Source organism: Panthera tigris, chromosome C2 (assembly GCF_018350195.1).
Source record: "Panthera tigris isolate Pti1 chromosome C2, P.tigris_Pti1_mat1.1, whole genome shotgun sequence".
Lineage (NCBI taxonomy): Eukaryota > Metazoa > Chordata > Mammalia > Carnivora > Felidae > Panthera > Panthera tigris.
The window spans coordinates 145251398-145274080 of NC_056668.1; the positions used below are offsets into that span (position 1 = coordinate 145251398).

General features: G+C 44.2%; 1 protein-coding gene across 1 annotated transcript in view; it reads left to right on the forward strand.

Moving 5' to 3' along the window:
• Nucleotides 1–22683, forward strand: part of TGFBR2 (transforming growth factor beta receptor 2) — a 90865-nt gene that overhangs the window by 57099 nt on the left and 11083 nt on the right. The window contains exons 4-5 of the mRNA XM_042956240.1: nucleotides 13643–14442; nucleotides 16137–16278. Coding sequence (XP_042812174.1) covers nucleotides 13643–14442; nucleotides 16137–16278 — 942 coding nt within the window. The remainder of the gene's footprint in view (nucleotides 1–13642; nucleotides 14443–16136; nucleotides 16279–22683) is intronic.

Sequence of the window (22683 nt, forward strand, 5' to 3'; positions counted from 1 at the left end):
CCTCCCCCGTTCATGCTCTGTCTCTCTCTGTCTCAAAAATAAATAAACGTTAAAAAAAAATTAAAAAAAAAAATAAAATAAAATAAAATAAAATCAGGTTCCAGAGTTTTTAAAAACCCAGTTATGCTGCTTTTCATGTAAATTTTTCAGGCTCGGGATCTACTTTGTTTTGGGAGCTTTCTGTTGCCTGGTGAAATGTTACCAGTTTGAATCTAGAGCTAGTTTCCACCCCACCCCCCACACCCCCTGCAGATTGCAAACAAAGTCAGCTTTTCAGTGTGCATCGAAAAAGTCACGGCACTGGATCCCAGGTCAGTGTGGTGTCTAGAAGGTAAAGTAGCATGAAAGCTACTCGTCCATCACTTCATCCTGGAACACTCCAAGAACTCCCCTTCCCAAAGCAGCAGGGACTTCAGGATTTTACATGTGGTGGCTGCTGTAGGAGATACTGCTAAATAGTTTAAGGGAAGAAAAGGGACCTTAAATCCCAGGCAGCAAAGGGCGTGGCAAAGGTGATTCTGGGTTACATTGGGAGACTTGGGATAAAAATCCCCAAATAAGCTGTTTCAACAAAATGTACTTTGTGTGGGTCTGTTTGGAAATAATGGTTTCTTGACTGGAAGAAAGAGTCCTTTTCATACCATGAACCGCTTGTCCTTCCCGATACCTACAGCATTGTTTGCGTGTATGTTATTTCATGAGAAAAGAAGCCACATGTCCGAGCATCTGGTTGTAGAGCAGATTGAACTAGCATGGGGACACCTGGACACCAAGAGTCACTGAGCCCAGGTGTAAAGGACCGAGCTAGATGAGCCTGTAGATTTATAAAAATTCTTTATCTTGTAACACAGATTCCTCCATTTTGTTTCACTGTGCTGGTTCAGATCTCCAGTTCATGCTCAGTAGAGAGAGCTGTGGTTGGCATCCTGTTCCTGTTTTTAAAAGAAATGCATCTACCATTTCCCCGTTAGAATCAAGTTTGCTGAAGACCATTGGTATGTTTTCCTTATCAAGGTGTTCAGCGTCATCATATACTTCCTCTGTGTCCACTGAATTGATGATGTAGTTTTTCTGCTGTAATTTATTAATGTGGTAAATGACAGTAGGTGGTTTTGTTTGTTTCTCGTGCTAAAACATGCTCTCCTGGTAACCTGGTCCTGCTGTCTTATCTTTCTATTTATTTTTATTTCAGTTTAGAGAGAGAGAGAGCAAGCCCAAGCAGGGGAGAGGGGCAGAGGGAGAGAGAGGGAGAATCTTAAGCAGCTTACGAAGCCCAACATGGGACTCGATCCCATGACCTTGGGATCATGACCTGAACCAACACCAAGAATCAGATGCTCAGTTGTCTTAGCCACCCAGGTGCCCCTCTTATCTTTTTATATCCTTTAATGGATTTGGCTTGCTGTTTAGTTGGAATTATTTGCTTAAATCACAGTACGTGAGTGAGATTGTTCTGTAATTCTCTTTTCTCATACTCTCCTTGTTTGCTTTTCGTTGTTCTGTTTTCATGGAATGAATTGAACCATGGTACAGTCTTTTCTGTTCTCTGCAAGCGTTTGTGTGATATTGAATGGGTCTGTTCCTCACAAGTTTGGTTCAGCTAGGACTGGTATGGGTTTAGGGCTTTGTGGGGGGGGAACACTGTTGCTCAAATATTTTCGGTTACTTTTTTCCTCTACTTCATATTTTTCCTTTTTTTTTTTAAATGTTTTATTTATTTTTGAGAGAGAGAGAGAGGCAGACAGAGAGGGAGACAGAGGATCTGAAACGGGCTCTGTGCTGACACCAGACAGCCCGATGCGGGCTTCGAACTCACCAACCGTGAGATCATGACCTGAGCCAAAGTCAGACGCTTAACTGACAGGGTCACCCAGGCACCCTTCCCCCACCTCTTATTTAAACAAAATTTAAACTTGTAGAAAAGTTGAAAGGATGCCATAATGTACACTCGTATACTCTGTCCCTTCCTCAGTATTTACCCTGTGTTAACATTTTACTACTTCCTCGTTTCTGTGTGTGTGTGTGCGCGTGCGTGCGTATGGGTCTATGGTAGTCAATATTCAAGTTTCCCCAAAGCTGTGGTGTTGCTGCTGTTGCTTAAATTCAGGATCCAGGCAAGGACCGCACATTGCATGTAGTTGTTTTACCTCAGACACCTGTTTCTTGTTTTTCATGACATTGACTTGGAACAGGCCGACCCATTTATTTTATTCTGGATTTGTCTGATGGTTCCTGCTTGATGAGATTCTTTTTGCTGATGGAGATATAATTGACACTTGACATTATATTAGTTTCAGGTGTACAACATAATGATTCATTGTATGTATATATTGCAAAGTGATCATGACAGTAAGTCTAGTTAACATTCCTCACGGCACATGGTTACAAGCATATTTTTCTTGTGATGAGAACTTTAAGATTTACTCTCTTAGCAACTTTCAAATATGCAGTGCAGTATTTGTAACTAGAGTCACTAGGGTGTACATTATATCCTCCAGACATATTTTATAACTGCAACTTTGTACCTCTTGACCACCTTCACTCATTTATCCTACCTCATACCTCCCACTTCTGGCAACCACCAGTGTGTTCTCTGCATCTATGGGTTTAGTTTTGTTTTGTTTCTTTAATTCCACATGTAACTGAAACGATAAAGTACTGATTGTTCTCTGTCAGACTTCTTTCACCGAGCACAATGCACTTAGGGGCCATCCATGTTGCCATAAATGGCAAGATGTCCTTCTTTTTATGGCTTAATAGTATCCTACTGAGTGTGTATTTATATATTTATATAGATATATCGTGTTTTCTTTATAAATTCATCCACTGATGGACACTTCGGTTGTTTCCACGTCTTGGAACATTAAATAATGTACATAATGTTGCAATAAACACTGGGGTGCATCTGTCTCTTAGAGATAGTGTTTCATTTCCTTGAGATGGATTAGATTCAAACCAAACATTTCTGTAAGGATTCTACTGGTGTTTTTATTGTAGGAAAGTTTGGGGTGGGGAGGGGGTTGGCAGTTCTGGAAAAATCACATTCTGAGATGTGTATTCAGACATGTTAATACCAGGGAAGCTAATTTGATAGTGAAAGGCTACAAAAGAAGAGAGAGAAAAAATTAAGAAATTAGGAAAATTTTGAATTACTCATTCAGTTTAATATTTACGAGATTATCCAAGTCTCATAGTTTTTCTTGGATCGGTTTCGGTAAATTACACATATATTATTTTCAGGACTTATGACCATTGTTGTCTAAGTGTTTAAATTTATTAGCAAAAAGGTCTCATGCTCCTTTGAATCTTTGCTGTGCTTGTAATTACACCCCCTCTGTGCCTTTGCCTTATTGCCTTAACAGCTGCACAGAGGCTTGCATACTGTATTAGTCAGTATCCACAACCGATTTAGGGTGTTGTTGATTCCTGCCCCTTGTGTCTTTATTCCTGCTTCACGATTTCAATCGTTATGTTCACTATTCTTTCCTTCGGTTCTCTAACATCATCCTCTTTCTGGGCTCTTCCTAGGGCTCGTGCCCTCTTCTCTGTGTTGAACCCTGTGTTGGCTGAAGGTCCCCAGAGCTGCCAGGAGCATCCCTCTTCAGGAAGCCCACCACTACCTGCCATCAGAGCTCCTCTGCTTTGATCCCAGCTCACTTCCTGTACATTTTCCCAGTTCCCACTTCTGCGAGATGGAAATAAATACTACATAACTAGCAGTGTGGCTGCAGGATTCAACATAATTTGTGGTATAAAACATAGTGTTTGGCATTAAGTAGAAGCTTAGTAAACGCGTGCTGGGCTTGTCACCATTATAGTGAACAGAATGACTTAAGACAGGAAGTTCTCCCTCCCCCCACAGGCCTCTCTCTCTTCAGCAGTTTCCTTCTTTGGATCTGGGCCAGTTGCATGTATATCCTGTTGCTTTAGACGGTATTGGCGTGTGAAAGCTTAGCGGTTAGACTGTTACCACCAGCTTCAAGAATCTCAGGGTTGTCCTGTGGTGTTCATTAGTGAGCCCATGCAGCAAGGAGTGTGTGGAACAATCATCCTTATCCCTTTGTATTGCTTGGATAAATTAGTTTCTTGGTAAAGTTGTGCCTGAAACTCCCTCATTAAGTGGAGGAATTGCCAAAACTACTTCAAATATTAAAATAGGAGCCCATCTCTCAAATTCATCTATGGTGATTTGGCTTTTCTCCAGACACATTAACTGACCCACCTGTGGCTTTTTTACTATATTGGTCTTATTTATTGTCTCTGTTACAGTTTGATTTTTCTTTTGAAACTGTGAATTACAGAAGTTTACTTTTAAGTTCCTTTTAGTAACCAGTGTTCGATTGGGGCATAACAAAGGACTTGAAAGAGGCTGGGACAACCTGTTTTCATTAGTGTGTGTGTGTGTGTGTGTGTGTGTGTGTGTGTGTGTGTTACTAGGCAACTTGTTTACTTTTAAATCACTCCAAAGGAATGTATACCATGAAATTTCCCCTTGAGGTTTTCTGCCAGTTTGTATTTTTTTATGGCATACTAACATTTATCTTTGACATTTGTCTTTAAAAAATATTTATCATCAAGGCTCTGACATTTGCAAATGGTTCCTTATTTGCAACTAAGTCTGGGCTCTGTATGTGGGGTGCATTTGGTTGGAAATTTTCAGAATTATTAAAGAGACCTCCGGGTTCATTTCTAGGGAGACAGTTTGGTGGCATGCAAAGAACAAAGGCTTTAGGGTCACTCAAAGTTGAGAGAAACAGGCTCCCCTATTTGCCCTTGAGTGATTCATCATAACTCTCAAGTTCCCTTCCTTCCTCCTTTCCCTCTCTCCCTCCACATTACAAGAATGTTTCTGGCAACATCAGTCATAGCTCAAAAGGACCAATAGTGGTAGAATGGATAAATATATTATGGTATATTTGGACAAGGAATTTAATTTCTTCACCCCTAAGATGGGGTGAATACTTGAAGGGGTGTTCTGAATATCAAATGAGATTACGTATCTGAAATTTTTGGCACATAGTAAGTGCTCAAAAAAAAAAAAAGTTTTATCTTCCCTTTTCTTTTCCCCTAATAGCATCCAAAATAATTTACTTAGCCCAGGAGCAAGGTGTGGCATCCAGAGTTATTCTTCTGATTTCTCTCTTTTGAAAAGAGAAAGAATCTTGCAAAATAAAATAAAATACAAACACAGAAAAGCACATAAAACAAATGTCCTGCTTAGCAAATGGGGCTAACATTCTTATAACCCCTGCCCAGGCCAAAAATAAATAATTTTTCCAGATATCCTACAGGTTCTATGTGTTCTTCACCTCAATCATAGATCCCTCCTTCCCTCCAAAGTAACTGCTATTTTTCTTTTATAATTATCACTTACTTGTGTTTTCTTAAATAGCTTTATCATCCACATTTGCATCTGGCAAACACTAGCATAGTCCTACCTATTCTTCTTCTTCTTCTTCTTCTTCTTCTTCTTCTTCTTCTTCTTCTTCTTCTTCTTCTTCTTCTTCTTCTTCTTCTTTTGGTAATTTGATACACCTACAGGTTCTTTTTTTTTAATCTGCTCTCCCCAGTTCCTTTTTCCCCTACATCGTATCTATTGAAGAACCACGTTGACCTGTACTATTTTACAGTCCGGATTTTGCTGGTGGCATTCATGGTGCAATCCGCGGCATTTCTCGATTCGCTGTATTGTTTGAAAATTGGCAGCTGGATCTGGAGGTTTCATCAGACCCCACTTAGATCTCTTTGGCAAGTCTATAGGTACAGTTATTCTCCTCCATCAGGGGTGATGATGTCCGACCATCTCTGATTTTGTTACATTGGTTGGCGTGGATGCTTGTTGCCTAGATCCATTTAATTCATGAAGGGTTAAAAAAAGGATAATCTGTTTCTTCCAACTCATTTGCACTTACTCGCTAGAATAATTTAACAAGGAGATGCTTTATTCAACTCTTTGGTTATCCAGTGCTATGGTCTGATGGAAGCGGCAAGATGCATGCTTGATGTTTCTCTTCATGTTCTAGTTTTCAGTGTAATGAGTTGACATCCTGTTGCCCTCAGAAGTTGATAAATTTATTTGTCAATCATTCTTATAAGTTGAAACGTACTTAATTGAGTCCCAGTGTGTTGCTTTTTAAAAATCTTTGTTATCCTGTCTTGGTCAGAGAGTCTCTTCATGATGGCTTCTGGGTCCTTTGGTCATGACCTTAGTAGTCTTTGATCACCTCCTTGTTATGTGGTATAACAAAATATTCCAAATTTATTATTTCCAGTCCCAGACCTAGAATTGGCCATTTTGCCAAGAAGCCGAGATGTCTTCTGTTGGAAGCCTTCTATTGATGAGGCATTTCTTTTTTCCTCAAGTGGGAACCAAGAACCATAGCTTTCATAGGAAACTGAGTCCTTGTGAGGTGAAATGAGTTGCCTCGGATTTCATGGGTGATTCATGACAGATACAGGAATATAATCTCAGTCTCCTGACCTCTAATCTAGTGCTCGTTCTTTCACACAACATTCCAGGTACTCAAGCTAACAGTCCCCACATGCCATGCACAAATTACAGGGAGACTGTATGTGAGCAGAGTCAGGTCTGGCTCCCTCACGGAATTTGGCCTCTGGAGAAGAGGCAGTCAGCTTTGCAGAAATATTCCTCATCAGGTTGATTCATCAGATACATTCATTCATTCACTCAACAAACTTGACTTGTCTCCTTATCTTTGTGTCTAGCTGTGAGCATTATGATGGTGAGCAAAAAACGTGTCTCTTTAATAACTATACTTCCGCTTTGGCTGTGCCAGAGAAAATTGGCGGGAAACTTGATACTAGGGACAACTTTTACTTAGTTTTCTAGGTAAGCTAAAAGAATGTTGTGGAACCAACCGAGGCTCAATAACCTCGTCTGTAAAACAGGGCTATTAGGGAACCTGACTTGGTTGTTGGAGAAATAAAGTGAAATGGTGCTTATAAAGTGAATTGCTCAGTGCCTAGTTCAATAAAGCACATTTTATGATCATTTTCTTTATTATTGTTGGGATTTCAATGGAGGGCTTCCCACCATTATCCATTGCAGACCTCCCTTCATGCGGGGCAAGGGAGACAGCAGCTCTGATGGAATTCAGGGTTAGGATCTGTCACTGGCACCAGCTTCCTCCCTTAGTAACTTCCTGGAGAAACAGCCGAATCTCAGAATCACTGCTCTAGGACATCCTGGCAGATACTGGCGCTCCAGTGACTTCCCTCTGCCATGGGCTCCTCGCTTTTTTTGTGCATGTGCCACGGACAAAAGTCCATAGACTTCTTGGAAGTCTGGTGAACCCAGTGGACCCCTTCTCAAAAGGATGTTTTTAAATGCATAAAATATAATATGCAGGATTCCAAGGAAAATTAATGATATTGAAATATAATTGTCAAATGTTTTAAAAACTACATTTGTGATACAGCAATATGTGCTTCTGTAATAATGCTTTAACAAGATCTAGCATCAGATCTAAGACACTGAAGTATATTAAGTGATGAGTATAAATGATAGACAAAGACGTCTTGTGATAAATGTAACATGGCATGAAAATACCTGTGGTTTCTACTGGTAACAAAGTCATAGCTGCAGCTACTCGTAGGAAATGTTACTTTAGCCAATAGTTGGAGAAAATAAAAAGATGTGATTTCTTCCCATTTAAATTCACAGATCTACTGAATTCTATCCATGGAGCCCAGGCTAATAACTTTTCTATTAGAGTGTAGAGACTTATTTTTTATGAATCTTAAAGAAATTCTCATATTTGTACTCCTCCCCTCCCAGAAGTATATGGTTTCCTACACCACCCAAAAGCAGAGCATTCCAATGAAACCTTTCGTAAGCCAAAATGACGTAAAGCAAAGAAGCAATTACCATTCATTTATTTGGAAACATTTTTGAGCATTCCCACATTCCCGCAAATAATCACTTTTTAGGCTTTTCTGATACTGTGGGACACATCTTGCTAACAGATGCACAAAATAAATTGAGATAAAGCGCAGATGTTCACAGAGTTCGAAGCTATGGCGGCCTGATGCTGAGCTGCTGAGTGTGGTTCCCAGGGAAGGGGCTTGGCAGGGCTGGTCTCGCTGCTGGGGTGGGGGTCGGGGGGGGGGTGCCTCCTCTACAACAGCTCACTGCAAAACAAACACTGGATGCCGTTTTCTTTTTGCCTTCTTTCATAGAAGTCAGAATACTCTCTGGATTTCTTTCAGTTAGCATAAACAGTTACTAGTGTAGATCTTGTGTAAAAAGCCAGTGACTTAACAGGAACGTTTAAGAAGTAGAGAACACCTGTGTCTAACTGGATGGTACGTGACAAGGGAGCATAATGTGATTGTCAGGGCACTAGTTACCTGACATCCAGGCAACAGCTTATTATGTAGAAATTCCAGTGGTTTGGCAGTTACATCTTGAGCGTCCTATGTTGTCAAAGGCCCTGGGGTAGACTCTGACAAAAGAGATTTTAGGTTCTCCCTCATGTAAGACTTTTCTTCCCAGGCAGGGAAAAGACACCTATTCATGGGGACACTACTCAACTGTGGTTCTTAGTTAAAAACCAAAGAGAATCACCTGCACACCTAGAACATGCCGTTTGGGATGTGTTATCTAAGAACTGCTAATATCACTTAATAGATGTTTATAAAATCGCCTAGTGCCCATTGAAGGCAACCAGTTTATCAAGCTAAGGGGTTTTATAAATTCATTCTTCATTGGCTTTCACCAATGTGAAGTGTAGAGACAACATGGTGGGGCTCCCATCAGACCGTTCGTTTCACATAGTAGCTTTGCTGCTGCCTCAATTTATGATCTTGGGAAATCATTTAATCCATATAACCCTTAGCTTCCCTATCTGTATAATGGGGCTTATAATAATAGTCATATCTACCTCCTAGGGTTTTTCTGTAGATTAAAAAAAATATGATATAAAATTGGGGCGCCTGGGTAGCTCAGTTGGTTGAGCTTCCAACTTGGGCTCAGGTCGTGGTCTCATGGTTCGTGGGTTCGAGCCCCGCGTCGGGCTCTGTGCTGACAGCTCAGAGCCTGGAGCCTGCTTGAGATTCTGTGTCTCTCTTTCTCTGCCTCCCCCATTCACGCTCTGTCTCTCAAAAAATAAACATTAAAAAAAATTATGTAATATATATATTATATAATATATTATATATATTTTATATTATATATACATATATATACATATATATACATATATACACATATATGTATATATATATGTATATATATGTGTGTGTGTGTGTGTGTGTGTGTGTGTATAAGTTAGCACATAGCCAGGCTCATACTAAGTATTCAATATCTTAGTTCTTGCGTAATTGAGGGTTGGTGAAAAGAAATACCATCTCCTGGTACTCTCCTGAGTAAAGGAAATGCTAGCTTGTGCCTATACCTGAATCTGCTTTTGTAGCAGCCCAAGGGTTAATACCGAGAGGGTGTGGGTGGCTCCTATTTAGATAAAACCACATCCCAGAGCTCCCTTTTAACCCTGTTTGCTATTGTTAGGGTTTTCCACCACCTCTTTGAAGTTTCAAGATTGACAGATGTTATTCAGTCATTCCCGCCCCATCAAATTTTTACATGTAGGTTTTCAAAAAGAAATCACAGGAAATTTGAGGGGAAAGTAAAACTTTTGGTTTCTGACACTGAACTGGGGGGGCGGGGGGGGCGCGGTTGGGGATTTCTAGAATCTTCTTCACACATAAATTTCAGGGGATTTCTGTTTTTGTGTTTCCCTTAGCCTGGAAAAGAATAGAAATTAGCAAGGAAGATCCTTTTCATCTATGGCCAGGAATTATAAAAAATCATCAGCAATAAATAAACAGTTCATTTGAATGTTTTGCATACTTTAATGAATTGAAGACACAGCCAAGTAAATATGCAGTATTTATATTTTTATATTTTATAAAAAGTATCTTAGGGGCACCTGGGTGGCTCAGTCAGTTAAGTGCCAACTTCAGCTCAGGTCATGATCTCTCGGTTCATGAGCCCTGCATTGGGCTGTGTGCTGACAGTTCAGAGCCTGGAACCTGCTTCGGATTCTTTGTCTCCCTCTCTCTCTGCTCCTCCCCTCCTCGTGCCCACTTGCTCTCTATCTCTCTCATACAATAAACATTTAAAAAATTGTTTTTGTAATATTTTATATTTTCTAAAATATTTCAAAATATTTTAGTAAAATATTTAATAAAATAGAATATTTTAAAATATTTTCTAAAATATTCTAAAAATTTTATATTTCATATTTTAATATATTTATATATATAATTATATATTTTATAATTTATATATTAATTTATATTTATATATTTTATAATTGTATTGCTGCCCCAATAGAAACAGAATATATTCACCTTGGACCAAAGTGAACTCTCCCCAAATTCTGCCAATGTGTTACAGGTTGTTTAAAAAAAAAACACCCACACAAGAGGGGCCTGCAGACTTAGTCTATATAGAGCGAGGTAGGGAGTATTTCAGGCTTTCTGGGCCAGATATCATCTCCGCTGCACGCACTTGTTAGTCTCTTTCTTTTTCTAAGCAACTCTTTCACAAACAAATAAAGCAACAAATGTTTGTAGCCCACAGGGCTGTACAAAAATAAGCCTTGGGCTGTGGTTTGCCAGCCCCTGCTGCAGCACGGAAAACGTGTGAGGGCTGTTGTCCTGTGAAGTCACCATCCATCCAGCTTCTATAGCGAACACTTGCTGAGTAGTGTAAGTGCCCCTTCCTCAGCCTGGCACTGGGTATAAGGATGGCGATCGATACACAGGTTTACCCATAAAGAGCTTACTTTCTCTTGGGGGAGACCAGCAATGCAGGGATCAAACCGATCTATGATCATAAGGCATCGTGTAGTTACAGACAAGTGGGTGCTTGAAGCAGACACATTCATGGGATACTTCAGATAATAGAGGCAGAGTTACCAGGAGGGAATGTTGTTTTCTGCTCTATTCCTTCATCTGCCCCCCCTCCTTAACCTTGCTCTCCAGGCTCATACTTTGTTGAAAGATGGGGACAGTCTGTACTTACTCCACAGGAACTCTCTTCGTTTGTAGTTCCAGCCCTCTCTGCCACTGCCTTGTGCCATTGTCACTTACGGTGTCTCACCTGTCCTTTGTCCTATTCATGCCTTCCAGTGTGAGCAAGAATTTGGGTTTGCAAGAGTCAATTGCCATATTGTTTCCCTTTTCCTATTCTTTTTTTAAAAATGCACTAGGGGCGCCTGAGTGGCTCGCTCGGTTAAGCGTCCAACTTCAGCTCAGGTCATGATCTCACAGTTCATGAGTTCGAGCCCCGCGTCGGACTCTGGGCTGATAGCTCAGAGCCTGGAGCCCGCTTCGGATTCTCTGTCTCCCTCTGTCTGCCCCTCTTCTGCTTGCACTCTGTCGCATTGTCTCAAAAATAAATAAATGTTAAAAAAAATTTTTTTTTTGATGCACCAAGAGACCTTTCCCCAAAAGAGTGACTTTTTTTTCCCCCTCTTGGTTGCTGAAATTCAGATGTGTGGGGGTTGCTCTTCCAGCGTTTTGGGGCATCTCCTTAAGATCTGAAGTTTTCATCTAGAACATACAGGCAGTTGAAGTTGGTGTTCCCACTCAGAACTGACCTCAAGACTCAGCGGTACATCATGTGAAACCTAACCACTCCCAACTGGCTTGCTACAAGCTTCCTTTCTCACTGAGCTTTGTTGACTGACGATACCAGACATGATTTAGGTGACGGATTCTCTTTGAAAGGTAATGGTTCTCTCCCTCGTACCTGGACTGTATTCTTATCACCGTATTCTCATCAAACGCATACAGTAGGTGAAAACTGCCATTTGAACAACTATGCGTACTCTCTCTGACATGCTCTCCGGTTCCGTGTCACCTACCCAACCTTTTTTCTTTCTGTTTCCTTGCGTGGAGCTATTGGTTTGGGAAAACTACTCTTCCTCAAATCATATATTCTTATTTTTTAACAGAACATTTCTTCTGGTCACCACTCACTTTTTCCCATTTTTCGTTGACCAGTTCAAAGGTAGTCCTTGCCACTGTGGTTCCCTGTTTCTCCAAGCTTTTCTATATTCTGCCAACACATAGACTGTAGCACACATTTAGCCCCGTCCCTGCTCGCTGTATTATCTCTATGCATTTGTACACGTGCCCTAATCCTCTCCTGGGTTATAACCTCTTTGAGGGCAATGCCATACCCACAGTGGCATCCAACAGTGCTGTGTTCAATGAGTGAATCTAGTCTCTGATCATGAGGACTGCTTCTTCACAGGTACCTTTGAGGGGAAATGAACGACGTATAAAACCAGTAGAATTCTGGCATTCTCGTCCAGTGGAGACAAGCTAACACAAAGCTCTCGCTGAACCATGACTGCCTTTCTCTGTCTTCTGCCACTGACTGTTTCTATGCTCTTCTTCCCAGAGCCAGGCCAGGCTAGCACATGACCCAAAGCTTGACATACAAGACATTGTATGTGGTCAGATAGCTGGTGCTAAGGACTCCCCTCCAGCAATCCCCAGGCATGCTTCAGTGGTCCAAGCTAGAAAAATGCCTGCCTTTCTTTTTACTCTTCTCACCTTTGTAGTAATATTTCCACTGTTGTGGGGCGCCTGGGTCCAACTCTCGATTTTGGCTCAGGTCGTGATCTCACAGTTCGTGAGTTTGAGCCCCGCATCGGGCTCTGCAATGACAGCACCAGTCTGCTTGGGATCTTCTCTCTCCCTCCCTCTCTGCCCTTTCCCTGCTCTCTCTTTCTCTCTCAAAATAAACATTAATTTTTTTTTAAAAAAGACTATTTCCACTGTTGCTAGTAAGAATTCCTATTCTAGGAAAATGCACGCTCAAAAGAGGGATGTTGGGTGGGTATAAGGTACCTGCCTTCCAGAAAGACCCTTTGCATCGATTTCTCTCCCCACCACCTATGTTTAAGGGTGGCCTGGGTGTCGGTCAGAACAGGACAAGCTAGAGTTTAGAAAAGAACAAAGACTCTGGTGGAGGTGTAGCGGTCTCTTCGTTTTCACCAGATACCACATACACAAACTTTTTGGAGGCAGGAGCGGTCATTCTTCCTATATTACCGAAGCCTCCTGCTCAGCCTTGGGCTTAGTTAACACCCAGTAAATGCTTTGTCCATTTAGTGAGCACTTGCTGAGGACCTGATGTGTGCTAGGCACTGTTTACAATAGTACCGGAGAAAGACACGGCCCCTGCCGGCATGGAGTTCTCAGTCCGCTGAGGGTGGGGGAAGTAGAGAAAGGCAGATGTGAAACCAGTAACCAAAATCATAGCTATTTAATTCAAATTGTGCTAAGTTGTCGCATAGGAAAAATGTAGAGCGTCATGAGAATATATAAAACAAAACGTTTTCCCACATTTTCCTAGATTTCCTTTAGAGGGTGACATCGAAGCTGAAGTTTGAGGGATGAATGGGAGACATTGAATAGGTGGCCAGAGGCGGGGAAGACTGCGCAGGTGCACCCATCCCTGGAACAAAAAGTCACGATATATTATCCACAAAAATAACGCGGGTGTCAAACCCTCTAGATGCCTAAGGCGTGGGCCCGCTCCCTGACCGTGTATACCCGCTGAACCCAACTTCTTCTCTCCCTTGTTTTGTTTCCACATCAGAATACGCCACCAACAACCCTGACCTGTTGTTGGTCATATTCCAAGTGACAGGCGTCAGCCTCCTGCCCCCGCTGGGGATCGCCATAGCCGTCATCATCATCTTCTACTGCTACCGTGTTCACCGGCAGCAGAAGCTGAGCCCATCCTGGGAGACCAGCAAGCCGCGAAAGCTCATGGAGTTCAGCGAGCACCTCGCCATCATCCTGGAAGACGACCGCTCTGACATCAGCTCTACCTGCGCCAACAACATCAACCACAACACAGAGCTGCTGCCCATTGAGCTGGACACCCTGGTGGGGAAAGGCCGCTTCGCCGAGGTCTACAAGGCCAAGCTGAAGCAGAACACTTCTGAACAGTTCGAGACCGTGGCGGTCAAGATCTTCCCTTACGAGGAGTACGCCTCCTGGAAGACGGAGAAGGACATTTTCTCAGACATCAACCTGAAGCACGAGAACATACTGCAGTTCCTGACAGCCGAGGAGCGCAAGACGGAGCTGGGGAAGCAGTACTGGCTGATCACGGCCTTCCACGCCAAGGGCAACCTGCAGGAGTACCTGACAAGGCACGTCATCAGCTGGGAGGACCTGCGCACGCTGGGCAGCTCCCTCGCCCGGGGCATTGCCCACCTGCACAGCGACCACACCCTGTGCGGGAGGCCCAAGATGCCCATCGTGCACAGGGACCTCAAGAGCTCCAATATCCTCGTCAAGAACGATCTGACCTGCTGCCTGTGTGACTTTGGGCTTTCCCTGCGTCTGGACCCGACCCTGTCTGTGGATGACCTGGCCAACAGCGGGCAGGTAAGTTAGACCTGGATCCCCTTGCTTGTAGGGGGCCCCGCCCTACCTCTCCATCCATCTCCCGTGTCTTTTGTCTCCAATGGCCCTGTGCTCTGCACACCTCTCAAGGGAATGTAGCCGAGGTCGGGAGTTGGCCCTGGAAATGCCCCACTGTCTTCTGCCAGGGTGTCGTTACTAATGGACAGCATTTCTCCTCCTGTTTCTGCAGACCTCTTCCAATTCAAGACAGACATTCTTCTCCTTGAGTCGGTCTTCATTTTTCTCCTGTTTGCAGAGTACATTTCATTGCTTCTAACGCCCTTAGTGCTTTGCCTCTTTTTTTTCCCCTCTCTTACTCTTCTGCTGAGCACTTCCTACTCGGTACTATTGGTGGCCACGTTGTTTTCTTTTTACCATTCTAGAAGGCAACCTCCTTGAAGCCCAAAAGCACATCCATTTGGTCATATCTAGCACAAAGCCTTGAACGGTGAAAGTGACCAATAGATACTTACTGAGTGAGTTGACAGACTGAGTGAATATACAATTCTACGGTTTTTTTGAAGCATCTCATAGGTGAAAATAGAAACCTTTTTGGGTAAGGAGGTATTGGAAAGTCACTAGAAATTACCGAGCCATCCTTCACGAATGACGGCGCTCCATGTTTTCACACACTGGAAGCTCGATGTGGATTATAGTAGAGTCTGGAAAGCACCGTTGTTTCCTCCGAGAAAGTGGGGGTGTGTGCTTCTGAAGCATTCAGTTGCTCTTTGGTCTGGCCTCTTGGGTCCGTGGCTGCACAGGCATTGTTGAGGTAAACATATGGAATGCAACATGGACAGATTAATATGGCAGGGTAGTGAGGCATGCAATGACCTATTGAAAAGAAGAATTCCCTCTGATACATACGATTAAGAAACATTCCTTGGGATAGTCATATCAATTCACGTGACCTGCCCTAGATTCTTGAAAAGGTAAGGACTTCATTGTTATTTAGTTGAGCTATAGATACTGCAAAATCAGACATTTAAGTGATTGCTTCCCTAGAAATATCTTTCTCCTTTTTTCCTGTGTATACCACTGTTTTTGCATTATCAGCCATTGTCCAAAGAAAACTGCATAGCATGCTCATCAAAATTATAAAATGATCTAGATTTGGCCTTCTACTATAGAAATACTTTCACGCAGCTTAGTTCAGTAGAGATTTTATGAAGGTACACTACATTCTTGGCACACTAGAACGTACCACGGGGTAAACAAAGAATATTGAGGCCGTCCTTAAGTGACAGAAACTAATGGCAATTATTCTTACTTTCACCATAAATCTTGGTGTTTCAGGAATGAGAAAATAGTTATTTGCAAAAGCAAAAATAAAGTTCTAACATATCACAGATGTCGTCTCCCCAGTTATCTGTGAGGATGTTATTGTATAATACAATGACATATATCATGAAGGGAGAGAAAGCAGCCCTGGGGTTTGACATTTCCTTATTTTGGCGTGCTTTGTTTATATTTTTAAAAGTGTTTTCAGGGAGAGAAAAACTATTTTTAAAAATAATTTCAGAGGCTGTCCCTTTCTGTGCCAGTCTCATTATTTAAAAGAGCGGTGTGCTTTTCAAAGATCATCTGCATGTGTAGAGAACAAACATCAGCTATATGTTTAGAATAAAAGTGCAGCTGGATTTCACAATGGGCCTCAATGTCTGTTTTTGCTTTAGGTGGGAACTGCAAGATACATGGCTCCAGAAGTCCTAGAGTCCAGGATGAATTTGGAGAATGTTGAATCCTTTAAGCAGACGGATGTCTACTCCATGGCTCTGGTCCTCTGGGAGATGACATCTCGCTGTAATGCGGTGGGAGGTATGTATGGACCACCCCCATACCGTGGGGGTAGACGTGTCTTCAAAATGATGTCACGTTGTTCGCTTCAAGCGTGATTCCGGGGGTACGACAGAGTTAACCCCGCGGTGAGAGCCAGCTGAGATCGGTTAGTACACAGCCATTCCAGAATGACTGAGAATTGTGCTAAGAAGCCTAGATTTTTCAGCTGAAAACCATGTTTGGAGCAGAAGGCTTTCTATCCCCTTCTCTACAGTATAATTACTTTCCTCTTGACACCTCTCCACGGATGTTTAAATATCTGGCAAGAGATGAACACTAGTAATATTTATAAGAATTACTCCTGTTTATCAAATAGATCATGTCGTTAGGAAAAATATCGGATTTTTGTTTGTTTTTATATTTGAAGGTTTTGAAACCCATCACCTATTTGCCTGGGTCCCTGTGTGGGGACGGCACTTCCTGTCTGGCCGACCCCGTTATTTTCTGCCTGCCTTCCCCCCGTGGCACATCCAAAACTAACTTGGTTTTTCCTTGCGCAGTGAAATTCGTTTAACCAAGTTTCAGCCCCTGAGAATAATTTTCTGCTTGAAAGCTTTGACAGTTCCAAAACGAATCCTTCGACCAGTATGAGTTGTGTAAGAGATGGTGGTGCTGTTGTCACCGTCAGAATAAATTTACCTAGATTTCGGTATCTTTTCAAACCCGTTATTCTATAAACATGAGCTGGAGATTGTGTCTCTGTCTTTCCCTCTGTCAGCGCAGCCGGCTTATTAAGGCCCTATGTGAACTCTCTGCTTCCATTGTTATCAATGACTGAAGCCCTTTCCTGTTGATATTTGCTGAGTGTGGAAGAATTCGGGCTAATGGGGAAGAACTGAGTTCACCAACTTTTTACGAGGTCTAAAAATGGATACAGTATAAACAAGTTTTCCCAAGGAAGGAACAGGATCTCATTTGCTCAGCTAGTCTCAGAAAACCTTTCATAACCTTTAGGATAAGAACGGATGGGTTTTGGGGAACCGGAAAGAGGCCATCCCGGTTCTCATTTTGTTTGATCTTAAGCCCACAGTCCTGCGTCTCTCATCTCCGCTCAGGCTGCAGAAACTCAAGTTATTTATCTCTCCTCACTTGGATCCAGCTGAAAGCCCTTCACTTGATTTAGTGTGTGAACTCACGTATTAAGCCCTTTTCTTTACCTTCTTTTGGAAAGCATTGTGGATTTTTTTGGGTTTTTTTTGGTTTAGAGGTTTTTCGTTTTTTGTTTTTTTCGAAGGGGGTGGAATGTATCTTAAAAACATTAAAGACAGATTCTTCGCTTCATCTTAATTTCAGAGACCTTTCCTTTTTTTAAATATTTTTCAAGTTTTCTTATTTTGAGAGAGAGAAAGAGAGAACATGAGAGCACGAGCAGGGGAGGGGCACAGAGAGAGAGGGAGAGAGAATTTTAAGCGGGATCTGTGATGTCAGCACAGAGTCCGATGCGGGGCTTGAACTCACAAACCATGAGATCATGATGACCTGAGCCAAAGTCGGATGCTCAACTGACTGAGCCACCCAGGTGCTTCTCACAGACTTTTCTTCTGTATTTCAGGAGTCCCATGGAAAGAACATAGAGTCGGCAGATAGACACATTCCCTCCCAGCTGTTGTAGAGACACAGGTAGAAGGACAGGTCTTGCCCTCAGGAAGCTTGACTGATGAGACAGACTTTTTTTTTTTCTTCTTTACTTTCAAAAAAATTTACAAATTCATCAGTTTCTTGCCTTAGAAATGAAATCAATTATAATTCCCCCCAGTTGATGTTAGGCTTTAATTTTGAAGGTCTAAGAAAGAGGGTGGGATGTAGAAAAAGCTTTCCTTAAGCTTAAACCTTCTTTTCTCTCACTTGAAATGCAATGTGTGTAATTACTATCTTCTATTGACCATCTGATTTCAAAAAAGGAAATGTGGAATCTGAAGCTTAACTTGGTATGGCGAGTTAGAGATTGAGATTGTATTTTGCCACATAGGTCAACTACTATTCCATTCCATCCAGTTTTATTCTGAGTAGCAGGCATCTAACTGCATGCGGGAGGATGCTAACCATTAGGGGACAGTCTTGTAGGGAATGTGAAACCCCAGCTGTCCTGCCGTTAAGGGACGCCATTCTGTTCTTACGGTTGAGCCCAGACTCTTACGTGAATGCTAAGCCTGGCCCTTGCTCGCCTTTCTAGCCTCATCTCCCCATAGCACTGTCATTCCACACGGCACGTCTTCTATGAATGCCTTTTAGGTCTCAACCCTAGGCTTGGTCTCGTGCTATTGACTGGGGCCGAAGTAGACTTCTAAACACGCAAGTGCAGGTCAGTTGTGACCAGTGCTGCACGAAGGTGAGGCAAGGACACGGGGCCCCAAAAGCCCACGTCAGCTGAGGGGAGCGAGACAGTAGGGTCGGGCAGGGAGGGCTCTGGAAGGATGCGTAAGACTTAAGACTGTCCTCTTGAGTTGCTTCTTTATCAGCCTCTCTCTGCGAGGCGGCTCGAGGGGAACAGAGAAAGAGCACTACCACCCCACTGGACCAGTCAAGTCTTTCTTATCAGATGACAGAATGGCAACAGTTGATCATAGCACTCTTCCGAAGCCAACTGGTACAGCCCCCTTCACACGGAGGAGCTCGAGAGGTGGGCTGCAATCATGGAAGAGGGTGGTCCAAGTGGAAAGGCATCCTGGTGGAAGCAGCTGTGATCATGAAGAAAGCCACGAAGCAGTAGTAGCCACCGTTCTCTGGGCACTTGCTTCGTGGGTCAGCTCATCCAGCCTACCGAGCACTCTCGGGCGCTGGTATTAAATGCTGCATTTTACAGATGGGAAAACTGAGGCTTCGGGAAGTGGGAAAGCCGTGTGGCCACGACACTGCTGGCCTGACCAGTGGAGGACATCGTAAAGAAAGGACATCACGGATTGGGCAGCCAGTGCTACCTTGTGCATCCTGGCCTCTAATTCAGTGTCTTTCTGGAAGTAGCCAGCAAGACTGTCACACTTGAGGAACGTTCAGTGATGGCCTCACTCGTGAAAGTCTCCAGGGATGGACTTTCCTGCCTCCTCTAGGTGCACCTCTATTAACAGATTCCTAAAGCTCTTAATTTCTGAGCATGTTACAGACTCAGTGCCTTAAAGTCTGAGATAACTTCTTTATCCTTATTTCTCTGAAGATCTGTTTATTCGTTCATTCCTTCTCTTAACAAATATTTATTGAGTACCAGTTGCAAGGCAGGCATTATTCAAATGCTAAGGACACAGCAGTGGGGGGCAAAAAAAACAAACAGAAAAAATGCCCTCTCTGTCCTCCAGAGACAAGGAGTCTGTGAAGAACTAATATTGTAGAAAGAGGGGTAATGAGCAAACAGATAAGTGATTACAGCACCGGGGTGGGAGTAGGCAGATATGAATTTAGAAAGCAAAATAAAGAGTCAGGGACAGATCATGGCAGAGCGCATCATCTCGGACACTCTATCACCTAAAAGAACACAGCAGTCAGGAAAACAGGTCTTTCAGAGTTGTTTGAAGAAGGAGCCAGATCGCAGGAGGTGATTGGTCTGTGACTGTCTTAGAAAGGAGGAAAGTCGTGAAATCGTCCTTCAGCAAGGACAGACCCGGAGACGGGCCCTGCTTTACAAAGAAATCTCTGTCCGGCTTTTGGTTTATTTGGTGTTCATGCAAGCGTTTGCGGTGCGTGGGAGGCGGAGGACGGCGGGGACCCTTTCGGGGGCCCCCCTCTGGCGAGCACAGCAGACACAATATTCACATCACCCCCAGCCAAAACGGACCCACCAGAAAACCGACTTCCAAATAAATCCCTGGCCACTGAGGTCTTTGAATAGAAACTGACACACGGCAGCCCGCGGAGCAGGCGTTTAACGAGGGGAGAGACGCAGCTCTTAAGCATCCTGTCTGCCCGCCAGAGGCCTGGAAGGCAGAAAAAGAAAGGCAAAAGAGAAAAACAACAACGACGACGAAGAGGGGTGGGGGAGGAGGGCTGAAGAGAGGATAAGAGGCGCTCGAAGTTTTCCTGGGTTTCAGGGGAGCATCATTTAGAAGCAGATGCAAAACTCAGGGGTGCTGCCTCGAGGACCAGTGTCAGCCTGCTCTATGAAGTTGGAGCTGCCAGATGCCGACTTCCGGAGGAAGACATCGTGTCCCAGAGACTTGCCCTCTGCGTGTGCAAAATCCGGGGGGGTGGGGGGAGCGGCAAGGGTGGTGTTTCTCTTAAGAGCCTCCTGAGAGACATGAGAGGAAGCTGCCAGGATCTGGGAGGGATGGCTTCCATCAGTGGAAAGGCTCTGGGGAAAGCCTGGGAGAGGGGAGCCGGAAAGGAGAGCAAGCCGTACGCGATGAAGAAGTTCCGCAGACAAGATGTTGTTTGAGGCAGCCGGGGAGATCCCGAGGTGGAGGTGTCGTGTCGGGCCCTGGGGCGCCCGGCCTGGGAAGCAGCCTGAGGGTGGGAGAGACTGGGTCCCAGTGAATAGTTCTGTCATGGGGACGTCTGCCTGGGGTTGGTTGCCTCAGATCCTGGAACAGGAATGGAGCCTGAGTGGTTTATTTGGGAAGAGATCCCAGGAAATGCCAGTAAGCGAAGGCAGAAGCGAGTCAGGAAAGGGGAGGAAGCCGGGAAAGGGCGGGTCATCAAGCAGGCCATCGCTGCAGGCAGCTGGAACACAGTCCTGCCGGGGACTCCGGGAGCAGACACACACACACGCACGCACGCACGCACGCACGCCCCGGGAGCACACCATCCGACCCACGGGCAAGCCGGCTGTTTTCCTCCCAAACCCCATCCATCGTGGGTTCAAGGTCGCTCCCGGGGCGAGTCGGAAGGGCGAACACAACCTGCCCAGCAGGTTCCACCTGTGTTGGGCCAGCGGGCGTGGACAGCCACGTGGCCAGCGGCCTTCTGGCAGTATATGGAGTAACGGTACGGGGAGCCCGCTCCCCCCTTGACTGGCGTGATGACAGTTCCTTGCAGAAGGGAGGCCTGAGCCGTGGCATCATTTGATCAGATGCACAGACGGCACCTCCAGAAAATCACGCGTTAACGCCGCGGCCAACACCGCCCTGATCTGGTGCTCGCGGCACAGGTTGTGACGGGCTCCTCTTCCCCCACCAGCCCACCTGTTTCGCCAAAACCCAGAATGGACCAGCATTTGGGTTTCATGCTGGTCAATAAAAGCAGTTAGGGAGAAGGCTGCTCGTTGCCATCAGTGAGGGGTTTTCTCGTTGGCTCTTTTGTTCCTTTGTGTAACTCGTTTAGAAATTACACACCGTAACCGTGCGACAGATTTCCATAAGGTTCCCCTTCTCGGAGCCATGCGGTGCAGAGGGGCCGGCCAAGGCAGGGAGGGACACGTTTGTCACATTTGTGTTCCCACCTGGGGCTGCCCCAGCTGGGCTTGTTCTGGCCAGCGGGGGGAGAAAGAACTCACCGAAACACTTAGTAGAGAGGAGAAAGCATGCAGGCTTCCTAAAAAGGCAAAGCCAGTTCATCAGAGGAACAGTAATAGAGCCCGCGATCTGAGCGTTCTTCCCGGAATCCAGCGTGCTCTCTGGCCTCGGTTTTCGCAACTGGAAAATGAACTGTTGGATCCCATCTCTCAAGACTCTTCTTCAGCGTTCTCTGTCTGACTCATTTGAAATGTTGAAAGTATGTTTAATAACTTGCATTCAGCTCCTCTGTCAAGACGCAACTCCTATTCCTTGCAAAACACGTACAACAGTCCTGCTGAGAGCATGGGCTGCAGAGGGTGCTGGCCCTCGGACGGGTTGTTCCAGATTTGCGACATGATGAGGACAGAGCGGGGGTGCAGTGACTCTGATAGCGGTCTGGGGTTGCCCAGGACCCCCAAATGGCAATTCTTCTTCCTGTAATTTTCTACAGTGTTTTACCTAAGCTTCAGTCCCCAGTGAATTGGGGGGAGGGGGGCAAAACATCTATCTAGTCTTTTATCAAAAAGAGATAGATTGAGAAGCACTCATCGTAAACAGTAAGGGGCAAATTTAAATCACTTTTTTGGGAAGTTTGTTTTTGAGAGAGAGAGCATTTGCGTGAGCAGGGAGGGGCAGAGACGGAGGGAGAGAGAGAATCCCAAGCAGGTTCTGTGCTGTCAGCATGGAGCCAGACTCGGGGCCTGAACTCACCCACCGTGAGGTCATGACCTGAGCCGAGATCGAGAGTCACATGCTTAACCGACGGAGCCACCCAGATGCCCTTTATCACTTTTAATCCCAGCATTGCACCTAAGCCACTTCTGTGAGACTAAGGATGAGGAGTGGGACAAAGATTTGCTTTTGCCTATATCCGTCTACTTAGTAATTTTGGAGTTTTAAACACATGCATTTTCTAAAATAAAAGCATTTTAAGCACGAACACGAACAACAGATAAGGACAAAA